The sequence below is a fragment of the Chiloscyllium plagiosum genome, unplaced genomic scaffold, assembly GCF_037043375.1.
Source record: "Chiloscyllium plagiosum isolate Xiang-an unplaced genomic scaffold, Cpla_swu_hap1 HiC_scaffold_20, whole genome shotgun sequence".
NCBI classification, from domain to species: domain Eukaryota; kingdom Metazoa; phylum Chordata; class Chondrichthyes; order Orectolobiformes; family Hemiscylliidae; genus Chiloscyllium; species Chiloscyllium plagiosum.
In genome coordinates this window covers 9121375-9142558 of record NW_028270158.1, presented here as the reverse complement: position 1 = coordinate 9142558, position 21184 = coordinate 9121375, and the positions used below count along the sequence as shown (strand labels likewise).

General features: G+C 43.5%; 1 protein-coding gene across 9 annotated transcripts in view; it reads right to left on the bottom strand.

The window, feature by feature from the left end:
* The window catches only part of mapk8ip3 (mitogen-activated protein kinase 8 interacting protein 3), a 221257-nt gene that overhangs the window by 58451 nt on the left and 141622 nt on the right, over positions 1-21184 (bottom strand). For 7 of the 9 annotated variants that reach the window (XM_087997651.1, XM_087997645.1, XM_087997649.1 and 4 more), the window contains 5 exons: positions 21104-21160; positions 18139-18315; positions 11894-11944; positions 4333-4459; positions 945-1040 (listed from right to left, as the gene is read on the bottom strand). In XM_087997651.1, the coding sequence (XP_087853777.1) occupies positions 945-1040; positions 4333-4459; positions 11894-11944; positions 18139-18315; positions 21104-21160 (508 nt within the window). The remainder of the gene's footprint in view (positions 1-944; positions 1041-4332; positions 4460-11893; positions 11945-18138; positions 18316-21103; positions 21161-21184) is intronic. The other 2 variants (XM_087997650.1, XM_087997652.1) reach the window with 1 other exon arrangement.

Sequence of the window (21184 nt, the reverse complement as noted above, 5' to 3'; positions counted from 1 at the left end):
TCTATAGGCCTTACAGGATTGGTCCGGAAACAGGAGGGCAAATCTAAAAAGGGAAGCTTGCCCTGTGGCTTCAGAACTTAAAATGACAAGGATGTGATTCTGTGGGCTCGTCTGGGAAGTGAGAGCAACCTCTTGCTGACCCGGAGTTGGCAGGAACCGGTCAGACATAAACAGCTCTTCGGGAGCTTCCCAGGTACCAGGTTACACCAACCCTCACCTAACTTGGTTTGGTGTCTGTCGCTGGTGGCGGCGGCGTTGGGAAGGGTTGGGGTTCCCACATCCAGGGAAACATTTCTGAACAGCACTGGCCCCCTCCTCCGCCAAACTGATCAGAATGGCCTTTATTTGGAACTTCGCTGGAACATCCAGAGAATGTCCTGAGAGTTGGGGGCAGTGGAGATTGTGTTTGTGGTATATTCAGTGTGGCCATTCCTTTAGATCTGAGGGATGATACAAACCAAAACAAAAAAAAAAATCACTCAGTGAACTCAAAAAAGAGAGGGTAGAGCTCCCTCATTTGGATCCAAAGGAAGCAAGGACAGGTCAGCAATATATAGCATCTGTAACAAGACTGTTAAACTTTCAACTTTATTCCTTTTTTAATCTAATTTACGTTAAGGAGGACTTTAACATTATTTCCTTGTTTTTTTATTTTTCTACTTATTCTATGAAGATAACACTTAACCTTTCTAACGTTATTTCTTATACCTAAGTACCTTGGTGTCTAAGGTGACACAGTGTGTGGTGACATTAGACCCTTCTCACTGTACTCGATACTCGAATGCACATGACAATAACATCTAGATCTAAATAAGCAGGAATCATACTGAAACGTCAAACATCTCTGGTCTCACAGAATTTCTAATAGATGTTAACAGGTTAGCACTGAAGTAGGTTCCACTACATTCCAATCAGCAGAGACTTTGGTCTTGGCTCTCGGATACCTTCATGGTGGGATCCTTTGCGACCAATGGACGGCAATAGACCGGGATCGGGACGTTCTTCATACGATTGTCTTCCTGGCTGCCATTTGGACTCAACTAGACAAAGAGCAAGACACCAATTATCGTTCAATAAAATTCAAGTGTCGCATTGCCACAAAATTATAAACAGACAAACCTAACGTGTGCCATCCTTTATGGAGAAGATGCACTGAACCAGATATAACCAAAATAAATTTGACCTCTTGGAGGTTCTTTACTTTAGTCTTGGAGAAATCGGAGGCTTGTCACTCTTCCAACTGAACTTATTTGAAGAGAAGATTTTAGAGGTGGTGGGAGTAGAGGGTGGTGGAGAGGCTCTGAGGTAAGTAAATGTATTCATTTTTAATTAATTAATTAATCTCTTGTTTGTGGGTCTTTGATTTCTCCTGCCTACTCTATTGTCATTCCCTTTTTGCTGGCACAACCGTACAGCACACGACCAACCATATTCTAAAACAGCTAACAGAAATCCACCTGCTCATTTCTCCAGGAAACTCCCTGACTGGAGTCAATCTACTTGGTTCAAAAGCAGAACCAAGCCCAGCAGTTAACTGTCAATCATCAGTAACTGCTTCATTCTTCATGGTAACACACCCACCAGAGTTCCCACTTGCCAAACAATCAGCGCTGTCCTCACAGACAGGAATAAAAGTTGGCATTCCTCTTCAAAGGCATTCTTGTGAATGGTCCTGATGTTTGCAAGGTGGAAAGCTTCAATAACATGGGCCTGTTTTCAACACTACTCATATTCTGTTCTACCAAACAACTACTCGTCATATTCTAGACTGCACTGAGTTGGCGATATTGTGTTCTAAAGTGTCCGAGCAACAAAACCTCAGAACATGTGTTCCATTATATGGCTGGTGGATGTATGGGACATAATATAGTACAAATGGGTTAACGCAATGGGAGTCCCATAACAGCCTTTCTTGATTGAATAAAGGCATCACCACAAGCTGCCTCAGGCGGAGGTAAGCACCCAGAGAAACAAACAGCATGATCATATTCTGCTCCTACAGTCACTGACTATTGGGTACTCACAGAGCGACAGTCCTTTCAGTTCAAGGTTAGAGTTATAATGGAGATAGAGGCGCCAAGGGTTATACAAGTACAAGCATTCATAGCCAAATGATATGAGGAGAGGCTGAGTAGGTTGGGCATGCACTCACATAGAGGAGTGTGGTGTGACCTTGGTGAAACATACAAGATTCTTAGGGGTGAAAATGCGTTGCTGGAGAAGCGCAGCAGGTCAGGCAGCATCCAGGGAACAGGAGAATCGACGTTTCGGGCATAAGCCCTTCTTCAGGAATCTTAGGGGATTTGGCAGGATAAACATGGAGAGGCTTTTTCCCCTTAGAGAGAATTCAGAACCAGATGGTATAATCCCAGAGAAAAGAGTCACCCATTTAAGACAAAGACGAGGAGGAATTACTTCTCTCAGAGGATAGTAGATTTTTCTTTAAACTGCAGAGGGCAGTTGAGGCTGGGTCATTAAGTATATTCGAGGCAGAAACAGACAGATCTTTAATCAGTGAGGGTTATGGGGAAAAGGCAGGAAAGAGGAGTGGACGATATCAGGTCGACTATGATTGTGTTCCATTGCAGAGCAGACTCAATGGGCTGAATGGTCTACTTCTGCTCCTATGTCTTATGGTTTAGAAGCAGTCATGACCTCACTGCATGAGAACTGAGGAGATGAATAGCCTACTCCCGTTCCTAATACCCTTACATTGTAATACCAGATACTGCACACTCATAGGACATTCCCCAGCGCACTATTTTAAGAGATTTTAATCCTCTTAAAGTAGCTGATAAATGAAAATGAGAAAAGATAAAGTGCCATAGTCTTCCCATACCATAGGGCTGTTCTCTCTCATTAGAGAGAAATGACTGGTGGGGGGGGGGGGGGGGGGGGGGGTTTAAACCAAAGGGCCCCCCACACCTCAGGCGAGGGGAGAGGTTGAGAAGGAGAGTCCTTCGTGGTAACGTCAGCCGGTGTGGGATCCGAACCTACGCTGTCGCCGTTACTCTGCATTGCAAACCAGCCATCCACCCAACTAAGCTAACTGACCCCTAAGTGAACTGGAGTATTGCTAAAGATAAGGAGACATCCTAACTAAAACTTTTTACCAGTCATCAGGATAGATGCAAGAGTGCCAACTTTCCCCAAGGCAAATCAATTGAGGGAAAAAAAAGGTACTTCAGGATGAATACAAATTGAAAAGCTTAAACCATGTTTTTTTAAAGCGATGTATGGACAAATTAAATATTTGCATAATCTAATATTAAATACCTTTGTGACTAAGGTGACACAGTGTGTGATGACATTAGATCCTTCTCACTGTACTCTATACTTGAGTGCACAGGACAATAAAATCTAAATTTAAACAAGCCGGAATCATACTGCAATGTCAAACATCTCTGGCATTATTGAATTTCTAATAGCATGTGTTAGCATGTGCACTTGAATAGGTTCCACTACATTCCAATCAGTAACTGTGTCTAGCTGAAAACATTTCAATCTCAGGCACTGCATGGTGGATAAGGACAGAATGTGGAGATATGCGCTAACGAAAACAGAATACTGAAGACAGTAAAGACTGCAGATGCTGGGAAGTTAGAGTCAGTAAGATGTGAAGCTGGGAAAGCACACAGGTCAGACAACATCTGAGGAGCAGGAAAATCAACATTTTGGGTGAAGACCCTTTGTCAGGACTGGGGAGGGGGAGGGGAGTCCTCCCCTCTATTTACTTCTGGGCTCCACTCCCCCTCGGGGAGAAAATGAGGACTCCAGATGCTGGAGATCAGAGTCGAAAAGTGTGGTGCTGGAAAAGCACAGCCGGTCAGGCAGCATCCGAGGAGCAGGAGAATCAACATTTCAAGCATCAGCTTCTCATCAGGAATGATGACGAGCAGCAATGTATTACATTCCAGATGAACAGCTTAAACGTCGACTCTCCTGCTCCTCGGACGCTGCCTGACTGGCTGTGCTTTTCCAGCGCCACACTTTTTGACCTTCCCCTCCCCCATCCTGACGAAGGGTTTCAGTCTGAAACGATGCTGTCCGACCCGATTGTGCTTCTCCAGCCTCTCATCTTACTGACCCAGAACACTGGAGATAACCAACAGGTCCAGTATCAGCTGCAAAGAGGGAGACTGACGTCTCAAATCCAGCGACCCTTCGTCAGAACTCTCTGGACCTGAACCATGGACTCTGATTTCTCACCCTGCAGATGCTGCCTAGTTTCTTCGGCACTTTCTGGTTTCACTCCTGACCCCCAGCAGTGGTGTATCTTGGGTTTTTTTTTTATCCCTCTGCGGGAGAGGCTGTCCTGTCTCCAGGCCGTACCTGTTTGTATTTGGCCGGGAGGCTCCAGCCACAGGCCTGCAGTCGGCCATCATCATTCCTGACGTGGTCCCTGACCTGGCGGTACTGCTCGCGTTTCAGCTCCCGCCGAGCACTCGAGGTGCAGTCGCTACGGAGAAAACCAAACACAAAGTCAGCAGATAAAACTCCAAGGGAATGTGAGAGAGAGAGGGGAAACGGCAATCCAAGGGGCTGTGTATTTAAACCTACCCCGAGCTACATTTTGTGCTTCAGCATCGCAAACACTCCACATCTTTTCAAAAGATGCACCTTCAACCTCATTACACCCACAAAAAATTTCCACAGCGTCTGTGACAAAATGATCTTCGACCCGAAACTTCCACTGTTTGTCTCTGTTGATACTACCGGACCTGCCAAATATTTTCCTGCACTTCCTGCTTTTTTTTTTAAATACAGGCTTTGCAGCTTTTTGCTTTGACATTTTATCTTAAATCGCACCTGACCTGAAGTGGCTGGAAAGGCAACATTTTAGCAGCAAGAACTGAACGGACCGGGATTTGCTCTATAGGATGCCAGCCATTCATCAGACTTGCATGCTCCAGTTTTCTTTGGGTCTTTCCATCAGCCAACTAACCTAACATGCAATCGGCTCACTGGGGCAGCCGTAACCAGTTGTTAAACAGGGAAAGTAACTCTGCCCCCCTCTAAACAATTTCTCGATCCAGTTAAGCACGAGCAGCTCAGATTCTGACCCGGGGAGGTGCCCGTTAGTACTGGGAATTTCATCGCAATAGAAAGAATGGTTATCGAACGAATAGCCTCTTTCCACACTATGCTAGGAGTTGCTTTGTACTCAGCAGTCATTGAGCACAAAGCAAATCATAGCATAGTGTGGAAAGATACTATTCGGCACCAACCCTCAGGACAGCATCCCTCTCAGACCCGAACCCTTGTAACCCAATACTTCACATGCCTAACCAACACGGTCTGTATATCCCTTGACACTGTGGGCAATTTAGTATGGCCAATCCACCCTAACCTACACATAGAATCATAGAGATGTGCAGCATGAAAACAGACCCTTCGGTCTAATTCATCCATGTCAACCAGATATCCTAAATTAATCTAGTTCCATTTGCCAGCACTTGGCCCATGTGGCTTCCTATTCATATACCCATCCAGATGCCTTTTAAATGATTTAAATTATCAGTTGGTTCCCTGTTATCAGTTCGCTAGGTGTACCAGCCTCCACTTCCTCTGGCAGTTCATTCCATACATGCATCACCCTCTGTGTAAATAAGTTGACCCTCAGGTCTCTTTTTAAATCATTCCCCTCTCACCTTAAACCTATGCCCTCTAGTTCTGGACTCTCCCACCCCAGGGAAAGACCTTGTCTATTCATCCTGTCCATGCCCCTCATGATTTTATAGACCTCGATAAGGTCATCCCTTAACCTCCGACGCTCCAGGGAAAACATCCCCAGCCTATTCAGCCTCTTCCTATAGCTCAAACCTTCCAGCCCTTTAGACTGTGGGAGGAAACCAGACCAACCAGAGGAAGGCCATGCAGACATGGGGAGAATGTGCAAAACGCACAGACACCTGTGGCTGGTTAGGCCACTTTTGGAATATTGCATGCAAATCTGTCTCCTTCCTATCAGAAGGATGTTGTGAAACTTGAAAGGCCTCAGAAAAGATTTACAAGGATGTTGCCAGGGTTGGAGAGTTTGAGCTATAGGAAGGGGCTGAATAGGCTGGGGCTGTTTTCCCTGTAGCGTCGCAAGCTGAGGGGGTGACCGTATAGAGGCTTATAAAATCATGAGGGGCATGGATATGGTATGTAGACAAGATCTTTTCCCTGGGGTGGGGATGTCCAGAACTAGAGGGCATAGGTTTAAGGTGAGAGGGGAAAGAAATAAAAGAGACCTAAGGGGCAACGTTTTCACACAGAGGGTGGTGCATGTATGGAATGAGCTTCCATAGGAAGTGGTGGAGGCTGGTACAATTACAACATTTAAAAGGTATCTGGATGGGTATATGAATAGGAAGGGTTTGGAGGGATATGGGTTGGGTGCTGGCAGGTGGGACTAGATTGGGTTGGGATACCTGGTCGCCATGGATGGGTTGGACCGAAGGGTGTGTTTCCATGCTATACATCTCTATGACTGTATGTAATCGACCCCGGGTCCCTGGTGCTGTAAAGCAGCAGTGCTAACCAATAAGCCACCGTGCCACCCCATCAGGCTGTAATAGGAAGACAGAAATAAACAGTGCAGTGAGAGATATAATGAAAGGGTCAGAACTAGTTTTTTAAAAAAATCTCTACCAGTAATTAAAATCAGAACGAATTTTCTTAATCTGCATCTTAACCAGACAAATCAGATGTGCAAGGGTTAACGTGAATTTGTAGAATGCATCAGGTACTGCTTCTTAGAGCATTACATTGTAGAACCTATCTAGGAACACGTTGTTCTAGACCTAGTAATGTGTAATGAGAAAGGATTAAACAGTGATTCTGTAGTTAAGGACCCACTAGATAATAGTGATCACAACACAGTAGAATTTCAATTTCAGTTTTAACAAGAACAACTCTGGTCTCAAACCAGTTTCTTGAACTCAACCAAGAACAATTAGGCAGTAAAAGTTGTGTAACAAGGGATTGGAAAACAGACCAAGGGCAAGGTTAGTCATTGAGCAGTGGCAGACATTTAATAATGAGGCACAGCAAAACCATCTTCTGGTCAAAAATAAACTTGATAAGGATGATGAACCGTTCACAAAAGCTGTCAAGGAGAAAATACAATCAAAATGTAAAGCAAGGAAGTGTCAGTGGTAGGCCAGAGGATTGAGAAGTTTATTTAGGAACCATCTATGGATAACTAAAAAGTTAATGGAAAGAGAGAAGATTGATTACAAAAAGAACTAGCAACAAATATTTAAACAAAGGGTTTTTACAGAAATTTTAAAAAGTAGCTGAAGGAGGTGTGGGACCCTTGAAGGATACACCTAGCGAACTGATAACAGGGAACCAACTGATAATTTAAATCAATATTTTGCAATGACTTTCATGGTGGGAAGGATGCTAAAAATATCCCAAAGATAACAGACCAGCAAAGTGACAGAGGAAAGATCTTGTAACAGTAACAGAAATTGCTGGAGAAACTCAGCAGGTCTGGCAGCATCGGTAGAGAGTAAGCAGAGTTGATGTTTTGGCACTAGTGACCCTTCTTCACTTTTCTTGCTTTCTCTCCATAGATGCTACCAGACCTGCTGAGTTTTGCTAGCAATTTGTTTTTTGTTCAAATTTCCAGCATCCGGAGTTCTTTGGGTTTTGTTTGAACACGTTACAGTCTCTATCATGTGGGGCAAAGTATTTGGCAAACTGTGGATCTAAAGGCAGACAATTTTCTGGAATGTGATGGCCTGCAACTCAGGGTTTCAAAGAGAGAGGTTGGAGAGATAGTGGATTCCACAGCTCACTGGTTTTCAGCGGATTTGAAAACTGGCAATGTGATGCCTCTATCAAGTTATGCTGACACTGAAGGCAGTTCAAAGGAGATTCATGAGGGCAACTGCTGGAGTGAAAGACTGACTTATCAAGAACGGCTATACCGTTCAGACCTTTTTACTCATCAGGAGTTAGAACAACGCAGGCTGATCTTATTGAAACATACAAGATTCTGAGGGCTGAAAATGTGTTGCTGGAAAAGCGCAGCAGGTCAGGCAGCATCCAAGGAACAGGAGAATCGATGTTTCGGGCATAAGCCCTTCTTCAGGAATGAGGAAAGTGTGTCCAGCAGGCTAAGATAAAAGGTAGGGAGGAAGGACTTGGGGGAGGGGCTTTGAAAATGCGATAGGTGGAGGGAGGTCAAGTGAGGGTGATAGGCAGGAGTGGGGTAGGGGCAGAGAGGTCAGGAAGATGATTGCAGGTTAGGAAGGCGGTGCTGAGTTCGAGGGATTTGACTGAGACAAGATGGGGGGAGGGGAAATGAGGAAACTGGAGAAATCCGAGTTCATCCCTTGTGGTTGGAGGAGTTCCCAGGCAGAAGATGAGGCGCTCTTCCTCCAACCGTCGTGTTGCCATGGTCTGGCGATGGAGAAGTCCATGGACTTGCATGTCCTTGGTGGAGTGGGAGGGGGGATTCTGAGGGGGCTGGACCTGGTACAGATTGAGCTCATGGCAGCAGAGTCATGGTGAGCCGAAGGGCCTGTTCCTGTGCTGTACTGTTCGGTGTTCTGAAAGGTTTCCACTAGCAAGGAAATCTCCAATTTCGCTACAGAATAAGGTGATGAGCATTTAGGAGGAATTTCTTCTCTTGAATGTCTGGAATTCTCTACCCCACAGAGATGTGGGAGCGAAACCACTGGAAATATTTAAGAAGGAGGGAGATAGACTTTTAAAATATCAAGGAGCTGTGTGTTGTGAGGTACTGAGGGAGATCAGCCCCTATCTTATTGAATGGTGGAGCTGGTGTAAGGGACTATATGGGCCTCTTCCTCCTATTTGTGATGTTCTGGGATCCAAGGAAAGGAAACATTCTGGTGCCTGGCCTTTCCTCAGCAGCTCCTGACTGGACATAAGAGCTTCCCCATTTAAGTCTTAATTATAATTGCAGTGAGGTATTCAGAGCAAAAGAACTTTGTTGAAATTTAACTAAAACTCTAAGAGCCTCAGTCAAACTGCAGCAAAATCAACAGAGGCAGAAAGCTAAAGTGGAAAAAAAATCCATCAAACCTGGCAGATACCTGCAGCACCTCCTTCATGCTAAATGAAACCAAAGTGCAATAGAGAAAACCTCAGCACCAGCAACATTCAATGTGTTCCTTTCTTTACAATAATGCCCCACACTTTAAACAATGATTCCATTCAATACCCATTTTTAATGATTCCCCCCAAATTATCCTGTAGGAATACAGAACACAGAGGCACATCTTGAAATAATGACCTTAATGACGCCTTTGCATCATGCTCAATGTGGACATGACCGTGTTTAATAATCCCAATTTATCTCCTAAAGATTTACTTTAATTCACAGACCATAGAACTCCTACAGTGTGTAAACAGGCCATTCAGCCCAACAAGTGCACATCAACTCTCCTCAAAGCATCGCACCCAGACTCACCTGCCTGCCCTATTGTTGTAACTACATTTTCCCATGACTAATCCACCTAACTTGTAAATCCCTCGACACTATTGGCAATTTAGCACGGCCAATTCACCTAATCTGCACATTCCTAGACACTGGATAATTTGCCATGGCCAATCCACCTAACCGTCCCATCTTTGGACTGTGGGAGTAAACCAGAGCACCTGGAGGAAACGTACACAGGCACGGAGAAAATGTGCAAACTCCACACATACAGTTGCCCGAGGGTGGAATCAAACCCGGGTCCCTGACACCGTGAGGCAGCAGTGCTAACCACTGAGCCACCATGCCACACTTACAGCACAGAAAGAGGCCCTTTGGCCCATCATGTATATGCTGGACATCCAACATCGATTGGTTCTAATCTCATTTTCCAGCATTTGGCCCATAGCCTTGTATGTTATGGCTGTGCAAGTGTTCATCTAAATAGTCTTTCAATGTCCTGAGAGTCTCTGCCTCAAATCACTGTTCCGGACAGTGAGTTCCATCACCTTCTGGGGGAAAATAAACTCCTCAAACTTCCTGCTCCTTGCCTTAAAACTGTGTCGCTTAAATCTCCCTAATGTTTCTGACTCTACTACTACCCCTGGCAGTGCATTCCACACACCCACCACTCTCTTGAGTAAAGAACCTATCTCTGACATCTCCCCTAAACCTTCCTCCAATCACCTTCAAATTATGACCCCTCATGACAGCCATTTCTGCCCTGGGGAAAAGTCTCTGGCTATCACCTCTATCTGTGCCTTCACAGATAACATATCAACATTTGTGAGTCAAGGTATTGTCCTGTACATAAATGTTACAATGAGGAAATGAATTTTCCTTTCTGTGCTATTATGTGTTTTGATGTACAATATACACCAGTTTGGTGCCAAAGTTTAAAATACCAGAGTCAGGTGAGAACCTCCCTCTGTGTGCAGCTCAGCTGAGCTCAGTTCCCCTGTAGCTCTTGTGGAATACAGTCACATACCTCGTTGAGGTTTTGAAATTCCTTCATCATTTTGTGTAAAAATGAAGTAGAATAACTCGACGCACGATGGAGAGAAAACATACACAAAGGAGGCAGCGTGCAGGCTCCATCTGTGAATGGATTGTTGGTTCATGGAAGGAAATCAATCAACGAAGGACACTATTTTCAAATCATTCAAGGAATGTGGAATTTTGAATGCATTGGACAGTGCAGAGGACGATTATCATTGAACCTCTCACTAAGGACAGCAAAGATGAAGAGGATCTACATGATAATATCATTCATCCTGATGGTTAGGAAGCTTTATTTGGTACTGAACATGTTGAACAGGGTGATTTTGCAGGATTTTAATGAACTTTTATATCTGACATGTTTAATTTAAGATTCACATGAAACTGAATCAAAGCCGTATTATATTTCTACTTCACATTTTCTACGTACAAATAAAAGCTTGTTAATTTTTTTTGTTTTGACTGTCTTTATCCAGTAATTACTGTAATTCATTGTGTTTCTTTTTCTTTATTCATTTAGAGATCAACTGGGCGTCTGCTAATGATATGGTATTTTGGATGGTAGCATCAATTTCAGCTCCTGAAAAGTAGTATCCATGTAATAGTCGACCCCATAAATTTAACCTTAAAAAAAGACTAAAAAATGCAAATTTTACACAAGTATATACAGTATTTTAAGGAAGCCTGCAGTCTGAACAAGTTGAATAAGATTTAACTAGTTTTACAGATTTTAATGTGGGTTTCTCAGGTGCTGGGAGATAAGAAGTAGGTGTGTGAGGTTAGTTCAATTTATAAAAACCATTAACATCTGACCCAAACTCTCACCACCTGTTAGTGTGAGAAATACCCTCTATTGTCCTGAATATGTTGCTGAATATCTATCTGATCACAACTTTGCATACAAAGGGCAGCTACTCCCCTGACCCAGAAAGACAGCAGTAGTTGCTGTCCAGAAGCTGATGTGGAATATTTAGGCTCAATAAACACCGACAGCTATACTGGTAAAAACAAAGTGTGCACAGCCTCAGAGTAGCGGTGACCTTGTTTGATTTTTCCATGGATTTTGAGTCATAATGTTCTGTACAAACCTAGAACAGCCCTTACAATCACATCTTGCCTTTAATAATAAACATGCACTTCCACACACTTTGCTAAAACCTGAACTTCCAAACCGAGACAAGTCAAAGTGAAGATCAGCCACTCTCAAAAACTTATGTAGCCCCAGAGCTCAAATCCAAGCAGCCTATTGTCAGAATCGACTTCACATGAAAGTCACTCCACAATGCCTTTTAAAGATCAGTAATATCATCCTGAACAACACCATCTGTAAAGGTACCCTCAAGGGACGAGTGCTCAATAGCTGCCTGCCTGGCTGGACCCCGAGCATCCTCAATTCAAGTCCCCCAGCTGCGACCCCTAACCCTGGTAAAACCCCAAGCAGCTGACATGCCGTACACTTGTTCATTATCTGGGTCTGGTTTCTTCTCCTCCTTAGGAACTTTCTGTCTACAAAAAGAAAACATAAATTTCAAATTAACAAAACATATATAATGGAAAATAAAAATACACACTTCTCTGAAAGAAAGATTGTCTGCAATAGGGCATGCTTCAAGAGATGGAAAGGAGTTGTTCAAAATAAAACTGTGTCTGTTATACAGTTGCTGATCATGAACTGAAGGTCTGAATGCTGCACATCCTCTGCTTCTGCCATATTTTCAGCATTTTTTAAAAAATTCTCTCTGAACTTATATCTGCTGCTTTGTTCTGTGACATTCTTTCAATGTTTTACATTTTGCTGAACTTCCCAACTTCACTATCCTGCCCCTGAAATATTCATACTTCTTTCAAATTATAATTCCAAAGTCTCCTCACCAGCTCATCCTCATAACATTGGCTCTCCTGAAACATGTAGCCAATATCTGCATTACAAGTAAGTGAGTGAAATGTTCCAGCATGCTTCGAGTGGGCTTTGCGTTACTTCACTCGTCTTTTCGCTGATGTGACCACAGAATTACTGAACTGTTACAGTGCAGGTGGTGGTCATTCGGCCCATCATTTACCTGGTACCAAATCTCCTGCTGTTTTCCTCTGTAACCCTGCAAGTTATTTAACTGCAAAACAATCATCGAGCACTGCCTTGAACACCTCAACTTGATCCTGCATCCACCAGATGTCCAGGCAGCACATTCCAGACCGAAGCTGCATGCCATGTGAAAAAAAAGTTTGTACTTCATCCTTCTTTCATTTGCCTTTTAAATGCTGCAATTGTACCAGCCTCCACCACTTCCTCTGGCAGCTCATTCTATACACGCAGCAGCTTCTACGTGAAAAAGTTGACTCTCAGCTCCCTTTTAAACCTTTCCCCTCTCACCTTAAACCTATGCCCTCTAGTTCTGGACTCCCCCCACCTCAGGGAAAAGACCTTGTCTATTTATCCTATCCATGCCCCTTAAAATGTTATAAACCTCTATAAGGTCACCCCTCAGTCTCTGACGATCCAGGGAAAAACAGCCCAGCCTTTTCAGCCTCTTCCTATAGCTCAAAACCTCCAACCCTGGCAACATCCTTGTAAATCTTGTCTGAATATTACTTTTAGTCAAAGTTTTCCACTGGTCACTCCGCTGTGCACCCTAATGTTTGTAAGTTCCCTGAAAAGTACACACAATGCATGCGTAAATAAATACATAACTGTTTTAAGTGTATACTAAGAAGAATTTTAGTCTTGAGGAGTCTTATTTAGATGCCCCATTTAAAATATGTATTTTAATTGAAAGAGTGGCTAGTTGGAACAAAAACAGATGGGAATTCTTATCCCGTTCACACATTTATCAAAATCAAACTTGTTTTTTTTCAGTGAAAGCCAAATCAAGGCTTAACAAAGTATTCATTCCTTGGATTTACAATTTTTTTTTAATTATAGAAAGGGGTGGGAGATCTAGTTTTTTTTAAACGCTCAGAGTGACACTTTAATACACGACTGAGGGAGTACTAGACAAACAGAGCTACCTTCTTATGATTCAAATGTTAAACCAAGGTTCAGCCTGCCCTCTCAGGTTGGCATGTAATAATATTATCCAAAGAATAGCATGGGCATGCTGACCAACACTCCTGATTATCTGATCATTGTCACACTGCCATCTGTGGGAGCTTGCTGCTGTGTCTCCAACATCACAACAATCCAACTTTGAAAGCCATTTCATTGGCTGTAAATCACTTTACCCCTTAAGATTGTGGAATTAAGCACTTTGTAAATGCAAGTTTTAGACAAATGCATTTTAAACTCTCCAGAGTTTGGTTAACAGAACAAAGCGTCATCTATACAGATGAGGAAGCCACGATCACTCTATTCCTGTTGTTCTGAAAATAAAAGTAATTTCTAATGTAAATATCAGGGTATCACAGCTTGGTTATCTCCAATATCAGCAGTAAATTACCCTACAGTCTGCTCCAAGTCCCAGGTATTTACAAGATGGTGAGGAAGGTGTGGATGACCCTCGGGATTTCAGGGAAGCGGCTGCTCAGGATGGAGGTCAGCCACTGTGACAGGGGATAGAGGGGTCACAATAGACAAAAAGGAGGAGAAAGGATTTCTTGAGAGGCTGAGGGAAGGATCCATAAAGTCCAGTGGTTAAGAAGTTTTCTGGAGCCAGTGTGTCCCACTTCCTTTTGGTTCCCAGATTTCCCAAGCCTCGAAAAACACCTGGCATCAAAATTTAAATTTCAGCGTCTACTTGCCAACCAATCCGCAGCCCCCCTCTCATTATTGGGCATTCTTGTAAATTATCCAGATGAGTGCAAGTCAACTATCTTTGACAAGGCATGCCTTTTTTCCAGCAATACTCAAGATCTGAGCTAACCTGTCCACTCTAATTTAAATATTTTAACAAAGTGTCCTCACCTCTCCAAGTCAGGACACACATACAGCTTGAAACATCCATCATGGGTGTCCCCCAACTTTTGGATTTAACTAAAATTGTACCAGGAATGAGGGATTTTAGTTCTGTAGAGGGATTAGGGAAAATGGGATTGCTCATCTTAGAGCAGCGGAAATTAACAGGGGATTGATAAAGATGTTCCAAATGATGATGGTCTTTTGATGAACCAAAGAGGGAGAAATTATTTCCTGTCACATGGGGATAGTCATCCAGAAGTCTCAAAATAATTGGAAAGAAAACCAAATGTGAAGTAAGGAAACATTTCTCTCACTATGGGCATAATTTTCTGAGGCTTTGTTTTCTAAACGTGGGTCTGATTGCATTAGGGGGAAGGTAACATGCTACTCCCACTGACAAGATAACTCAGAAATAAAACAAAGACTTGCAGGTGCTGATAATCTGGAGCAAAATACAAAACTGCTGGAGAAATTCAGCAGGTTCAGCATGCATCTGCGGAGAGAAAACTCGAGTTAACGTCTCAGGTCTGGCCACTTTTCTTCAGGACCTACCTAAGGAATCACTGGAGCCGAAACGTTAACTCTGTTTTCATTCTGGAGATGCTGTCAGAGCTGCTGAGTTTCTCCAGCAATTTCTGTTGAAGTTGGCAGGATAATGAACTAATTGATGGGCACCCAGTTGAATTAAGAACTGACAGATGACCTTGAGTGGGTTTCTCAGACTATCTCAGACTTGTCATTGGCATCCTGGGTTGCCAGAAGATACCGGCCATTGGTTTTGGGATCCTAATACCCTTCAGTCAAGATCTAATCCTCAGGACAAGGTGGCAAGCCATTTTTAATCTGATTTCATTGCGTAAAGAGGGGTTGGAGGCAAGGGACAGGGATGTTTGGTTTTTAGAGAGGGAACGTCAATGGTGCCCCTATCCATGCCTCTGACTGTGTCTAAATTGGGGCAATCAGAGGCTGTCCCAAACCTGCCAGGAAGGACGCCACAGTTGGGCACCTTTCCCAACCCCCACCGTGTCCCTTTCGCTTTTGATCTTTTTAAAATTCTGAATTGTAATGAAAAAGCACAGTTTTGAAACCCAGAGGTTTACAAGGATGGATGAAAGAAAGGAATCTGATGCCTTTTGTGAACCCTGTTTGTGAAGGTGTGGGTGCCTGCAGAATGCAGACAAACTGGAACTGAAGGGTTGCATACAAGTGGAGCTGGTTTGTGGACTAGGGACTAATTACCAACAGTCTTTGCCTGCCAATAACACGAATGGCTGTCAGTTAACTGAACAGTGAGAGCTGTGAGCAAAACAGAAAGCAAGACAGACTCGCTGTGGGGGCACATGACTGGGGAGGGCCTGAAGCAGCCATTAAGGGCCTTAGTTAGTGGCGAGTCAAAAAAATTCACCAATGGACCTCTTACCCACACTCAATTACAGAGGTGGTCAGAAGGGAGAGTGAGTTTCTCTCCGTGACTACCACACCCAGTTATTTTCCCCTTTCTGGACACTTCAAGGGCAGGGAAAATTGTGCCCAGAGTGGGAAGATTTGGAAAGTTCTATCTTAAGGGATGGTGTAACCAAATACAAAGGGAATTTCTATAAGCCAATTCAACGTTTACTTCAAGAACACTAATTTGCAGAGTCATGGGAAATTAGGCGGTGTTGCACGACTGTTTTGGACAAAGGGCAGCACAGGGACAATGGGCAAAAGGCCTCTTTAGATGTCACAGCATTCTAATGACTCCACCTGCTGTAAACCAATCCAAGCCCAGAGCTCTGGATGACACCATCCTGTAAAAGTGCACATTGCCATAGCGACCAAGTGAACTGTAACCCAGGACCACAGGAGGATGGGAAACTTCCACACAGCCTGCTTCCTCATTAAATTGAAGCATTCCTCCAAACCCTCATCAAAATTATTCACTGTATAATATTTATATCCTAGACTTATTCCATATCCCTCTATGGCTTTGGCTCTCCACATATCTGTAACTCACCACCAGTCCCACAATCCCCTGAAATGTCTGTGTTCCTCTAGCTCTCAGATGCTGAGCATCCCAACTGTACCACCACTTGAGACCATACTTTCAGATGCTTCAGCCTTAAGCTCTGGGAACAGAGTCCTAAACCTCTCCTTCTCTATCCCCTCCTTTAAGAGGGTCTTTGAGAACATAAGAAACAAGAGCGGAAGTAAGCCGTTCAGTCCTTCGAGCCTGCTATCCCATCCAATGAGATACTCAACAACCTTTGTCTGGGCTATTCCTACATCCCCGATCATATAAACAACTCATTAACCAAGCGTTTGATTATCCACTCCTTAGCTCAGTGCCACATTTTATTCAATGATAGTTCCATGGAATGCTTTGGGACCTTCTATTATGTCCAATGCATTTCATAAATACAGTCTTTTGGAGGTGGATGAACTGTGTACCCAACCCCACCCTCAACACCATAAGCAACTTACTCATAACCATGTTAATCTCCAGGTTAACTTCCTTTTCTTTGCCCCAGTTGTATCATGTTTTAGAATGGCGACTTGGGTGTCCTGTAAAGATCCATTTTCAAGTCCATGCGTGCTCTGTCTGAAGGCTCATTGTCTGCTGGTGCTTCATTCTGAACTGTTTTCATCAGCAGTGGTTAGCCAGTGCGTTTGACTCTCATGGGCAGGACACAGAGCCAGATCCAAGATGACCTCGACCTGCACTGTTGGCATTGAGAACCCTGTCCAGCCAACTGAGCTATCTAGCCCCATCTCACTATGAGGTTACAGGCACCCAACCGGATTCAGTTGAATGTCAATCACTTGTTAATGTCTACCCATAAAAAGTACATTTAACAAAAAGATTGACTAGGATTAAAAAGTAGAAATTTAAACATACCACCACACTCTCTCATATTAGTAATCAGAGGAAAATCAACACAAATACAAGTCCACTTCACTGTCACCATAGACCTCACAGTTGTCATACATCTCAATGTATAACTTTGGAGGATTCACACTTTTGGAGATTAGATCTTTAAAGCAATTTGTGAAACGGTAATCTCTTGAGCTACTTAGTTCCTGAATCTCAAGCCATGTTCCTGTGCTTTGTTTAAAGGAAGAAATTTCCCAATAAGAGTTCTCTTTCAGACGGATCCAAATAAACAAATTTTGATTTTTTTTTTATTTTGAAAACGCTCCTCTTTCTCCAGTTTCGTTTCTTCATTCCTCTTTAACTGGGAAGCGTGGGAGGAGTGTGGTGATTCTAATGTCTGGCAAACTGCCTGGTTAGCTTTTCTGAAGCTGATAGCATGAGGAGAGGTCAGACATGCTCATGCTCTGACTGCATCTGAGATGGATATTAATGCAGCCGCAACATCACTGTCTGGCTCCGTGAACACCAACAATCAAAATCTCAACAAAACGTACATTTCATGCCATTTTAGTTGAAAACAATGGATCAGTATCAAAATATGTTCTGTTGGCTCGAACCCTCTTTCAAAGGAAAGTGTGCTGAAGGTGAGATTCCTTCAAAAACACAAGTCCTGATGCTAAGCTCCTTCTGCATGAAAATCAAAATAGATAGCAGCATGACCTTTGCAAACAACCTTTCTTTGACAGTAACCAATCATCACAAATGGAGGAGCAGCAAAATCAAGAACCAAGCAAAGCAAATGAAACATGGAAATGAAACAGCGGAGGTTATGGAAAATCAGCCTAAATATATGCAAATTGAAAAACTTTATAATCAACCCTGAGCCATGGGAGCAGGCTGCATGTTGGAGCTGTACAGGTGGGGCAAGGCCACACCATTTAAGCTGTCACTTACTCCTCGGGCAGGAAGTCTATGGCACGTGTTCTGTCTGCGGTAGATAACTGCGACATGGTGTGGCTCCGCCGCTTGGTGAAGCCAGAAGAGCCGTAGGTGTTGGGAGCAGCGTAATGAAGAACCGGTGGCCTCTTGGTGGGCTGGGCTGTAGAAGAGGAGCTGAAGAGGCGGCTGAAACTGGAGGAAAGGAGAATAGATAGAGTAACAGGAAAAGAGAACCAGCCTAATAATCGCGCAAAAGACATCGCTACTTTTAATGTATTACAATATCTTTTTTATAATGTATATAACCCAAGTACGTCCTGCCTTTTCAACCTAACCAGACATGCAGTAAAACTCAACACCAATCCTCACTCTCAAATGAGGGCACAGCACAGTGCTCCTCTGGGACGATGGCAACTTTACACAAGTACCTAAACCACTCTGTTCCTCCACATGAGGGCACGGGCTCAGGGTGAGGGGGGAAAGATATAGAAGGGACCTGAGGGGCAACTTTTTCACACAGAGGGTGCTGCATGTATGGAATGAGCTGCCAGAGGAAGTGGTGGAGGCTGTTACAATTACAGCATTTAAAAGATATCTGGATGGGTATATGAACATGAAGGGTTTAGAGGGATATGGGCCAAGCACTGGCAAATGGGATTAGATTAGGTTGGGATATCTGGTCGGCATGGACCAATTGGACCGAAGGGTCTGTTTCCACGCTGTACATCTCGATGACTCTACTGATCTCTCACTTTAAAGAAATATTCCAGCATTGGTTCTCCAATTCCAAGTGGGTGAAGTGATACTATGACAAGCTCCTCCGACCTCTCCCCTCGCCTGCTGGACTAAACCTTCTCTCACATTCTCCCAGGTGCTAACCAAAGGAAGGTCATAAAACCTCCAAACAGTGGGAGAGAAGGTCACACAGGAATAGTCCAGCTCACTCCTTCCAGATGTCACCAGGAATGGACAGTTTGTGCAAGAGAGAGAGAGAGAGAGAGGCTAGATAGGCTGGGGCTTTTTTTTCACTGGAGCGTCAGAGGTGGAGGGGTGACCTGAGAAGTTTATAAAATCATGAGGGGTATAGATAAGGTGAATGGTAGATGTCTTTTCCCTAGCATGGGGGATTTCAAGGCTAAGGGACATATTTATAGGGTGAGAGGACAAAGATTTAAAAAGGACATGAGGGGCAACTTTTGATTTTAAAGCACACAGTGTGTGGAACGAATTTCCAGAATAAGTGGTGGATTTGGGTACAGGTACAATCTTTAAAAGACATTTAGCTAAATACATAAATAAGATAGGTTTGGAGGGATATGGGCCAAGCGCAGATAGGTGGGACTAGTTTATTTTTGGGATTATGGTCATCATGGGCTGGTTGGACCAAAGGGTCTGTTTCTGTATTATATGACTCTGAGTAACAAGGACAGAGTTCTGGGAGCACAGCTGCCAATCCAAAAGTGTGATAGACTGATCACTGTCTGTTAACACTGATCAGAATTACCGATATATTACTACCCTTGGACAATACCACACACGATTATAAATTGTAATCAAACATGCATTTCAAATTATGGATGTAGGTTTGCTCACTGAGCTGGAAGGTTCATTTCCAGACGTTTCGTCACCCTACTAGGTAACATCTTCAGTGGGCCTCCGGGCGAAGCACTGTTTGTGCTTTCTATTGATATGTTTGGGTTTCTTTGGGTTGGTGGCGTCATTTCCTGTGGTGATGTCATTTCCTGTTCTTTTTCTCAAGGGGTGGTAGATGGGGTCTAACTCGATGAGTTTGTTGATAGAGTTCCGTTTGGAATGGCATGCTTCTAGGAATTCTCGTGCGAGTCTCTGTTTGGCTTGTCTGAGGATGGATGTGTTGTCCCAGTCAAAGTGGTGTCCTTCCTTATCTGTATGTGAGGATACTACTGAGAATGGGTCATGTCGTTTTGTGGCTAGTTGATGTTCATGTATCCTGGTGGCTAGTTTTCTGCCTGTTTGTCCAATGTATGGTTTGGTTCTTGCATGGTATTTCGTAAATGACATCAATTTTGCTTGTTGTCTGTATAGGGCCTTCCAAGTTCATTAGCTGCTGTTTTAGTGTGTTGGTGGGTTTGTGGGCTACCATGATGCCAAGGGGTCTGAGTAGTCTGGCAGTCATTTCCAAGATGTCTTTGATGTAGGGGAGAGTGGCTAGGGTTTCTGGACGCATTTTGTCTGCTTGTTTGGGCTTGTTGCTGACAAGTCGGCGGACTGTGCTCATTGGGTACCCATTCTATTTGAATACATTGTATAGCGATTTTCCTCTACTGTGTTGCAGTGTGTGTTAGCTCATGGAAATAATGTTCTGATGCAGCTTTGTTTGTGGATGTTGGGATGATTACTTCTGTCGTTCAATATTTGGTCTCTATGTATTGTTTTTCCTGTAGATGCTGGTTTGAAGTTCCCCATTGGCTGTTCGCTCTACTGTGACATCTAGGAATGGCAGTTTGTTGTTGTTTTCCTCCTCTTTAGTGAATTTTATGCCAGTAAGGGTATTATTGATAGTCTTGAAGGTTTCCTCTAATTTGTTTTGTTTAGTGATGACAAAGGTCATCAGTGGGACAACACATCCATCCTCAGACAAGCCAAACAGAGACATGCACAAGAATTCCTGGAAGCATGGTTCCAACTGGAACTCTATCAACAAACACATCGAGTTAGACCCCATCCATCTCCCCCTGAGAAAAAGAACAGGAAATGACGTCACCAACACAGAAGCCCAAACATGTCAATAGAAAGCAGGAATCATGAACAGTTCTTCGCCCGGAGGCCCACTGAAGATGTTACCTAGTAGAGTGACCAAACGTCTGGAAATGAACCTTCCAGCTCAGCGAGCAAACCTACATCCAGAACCTCAACCTGAGCTACAAATCTTCTCAAAACTCGTTATTTCAAATTATTTTTAAACCCATTCGAACCAGTATTCTACAATTAAAATACTTACAACTGCCAAATGCCTGACTTTTTCTTCTCCTGGATTGATGGGTATTCTCGAGAAGCTCTAATAAATATTAAAAATAAAACA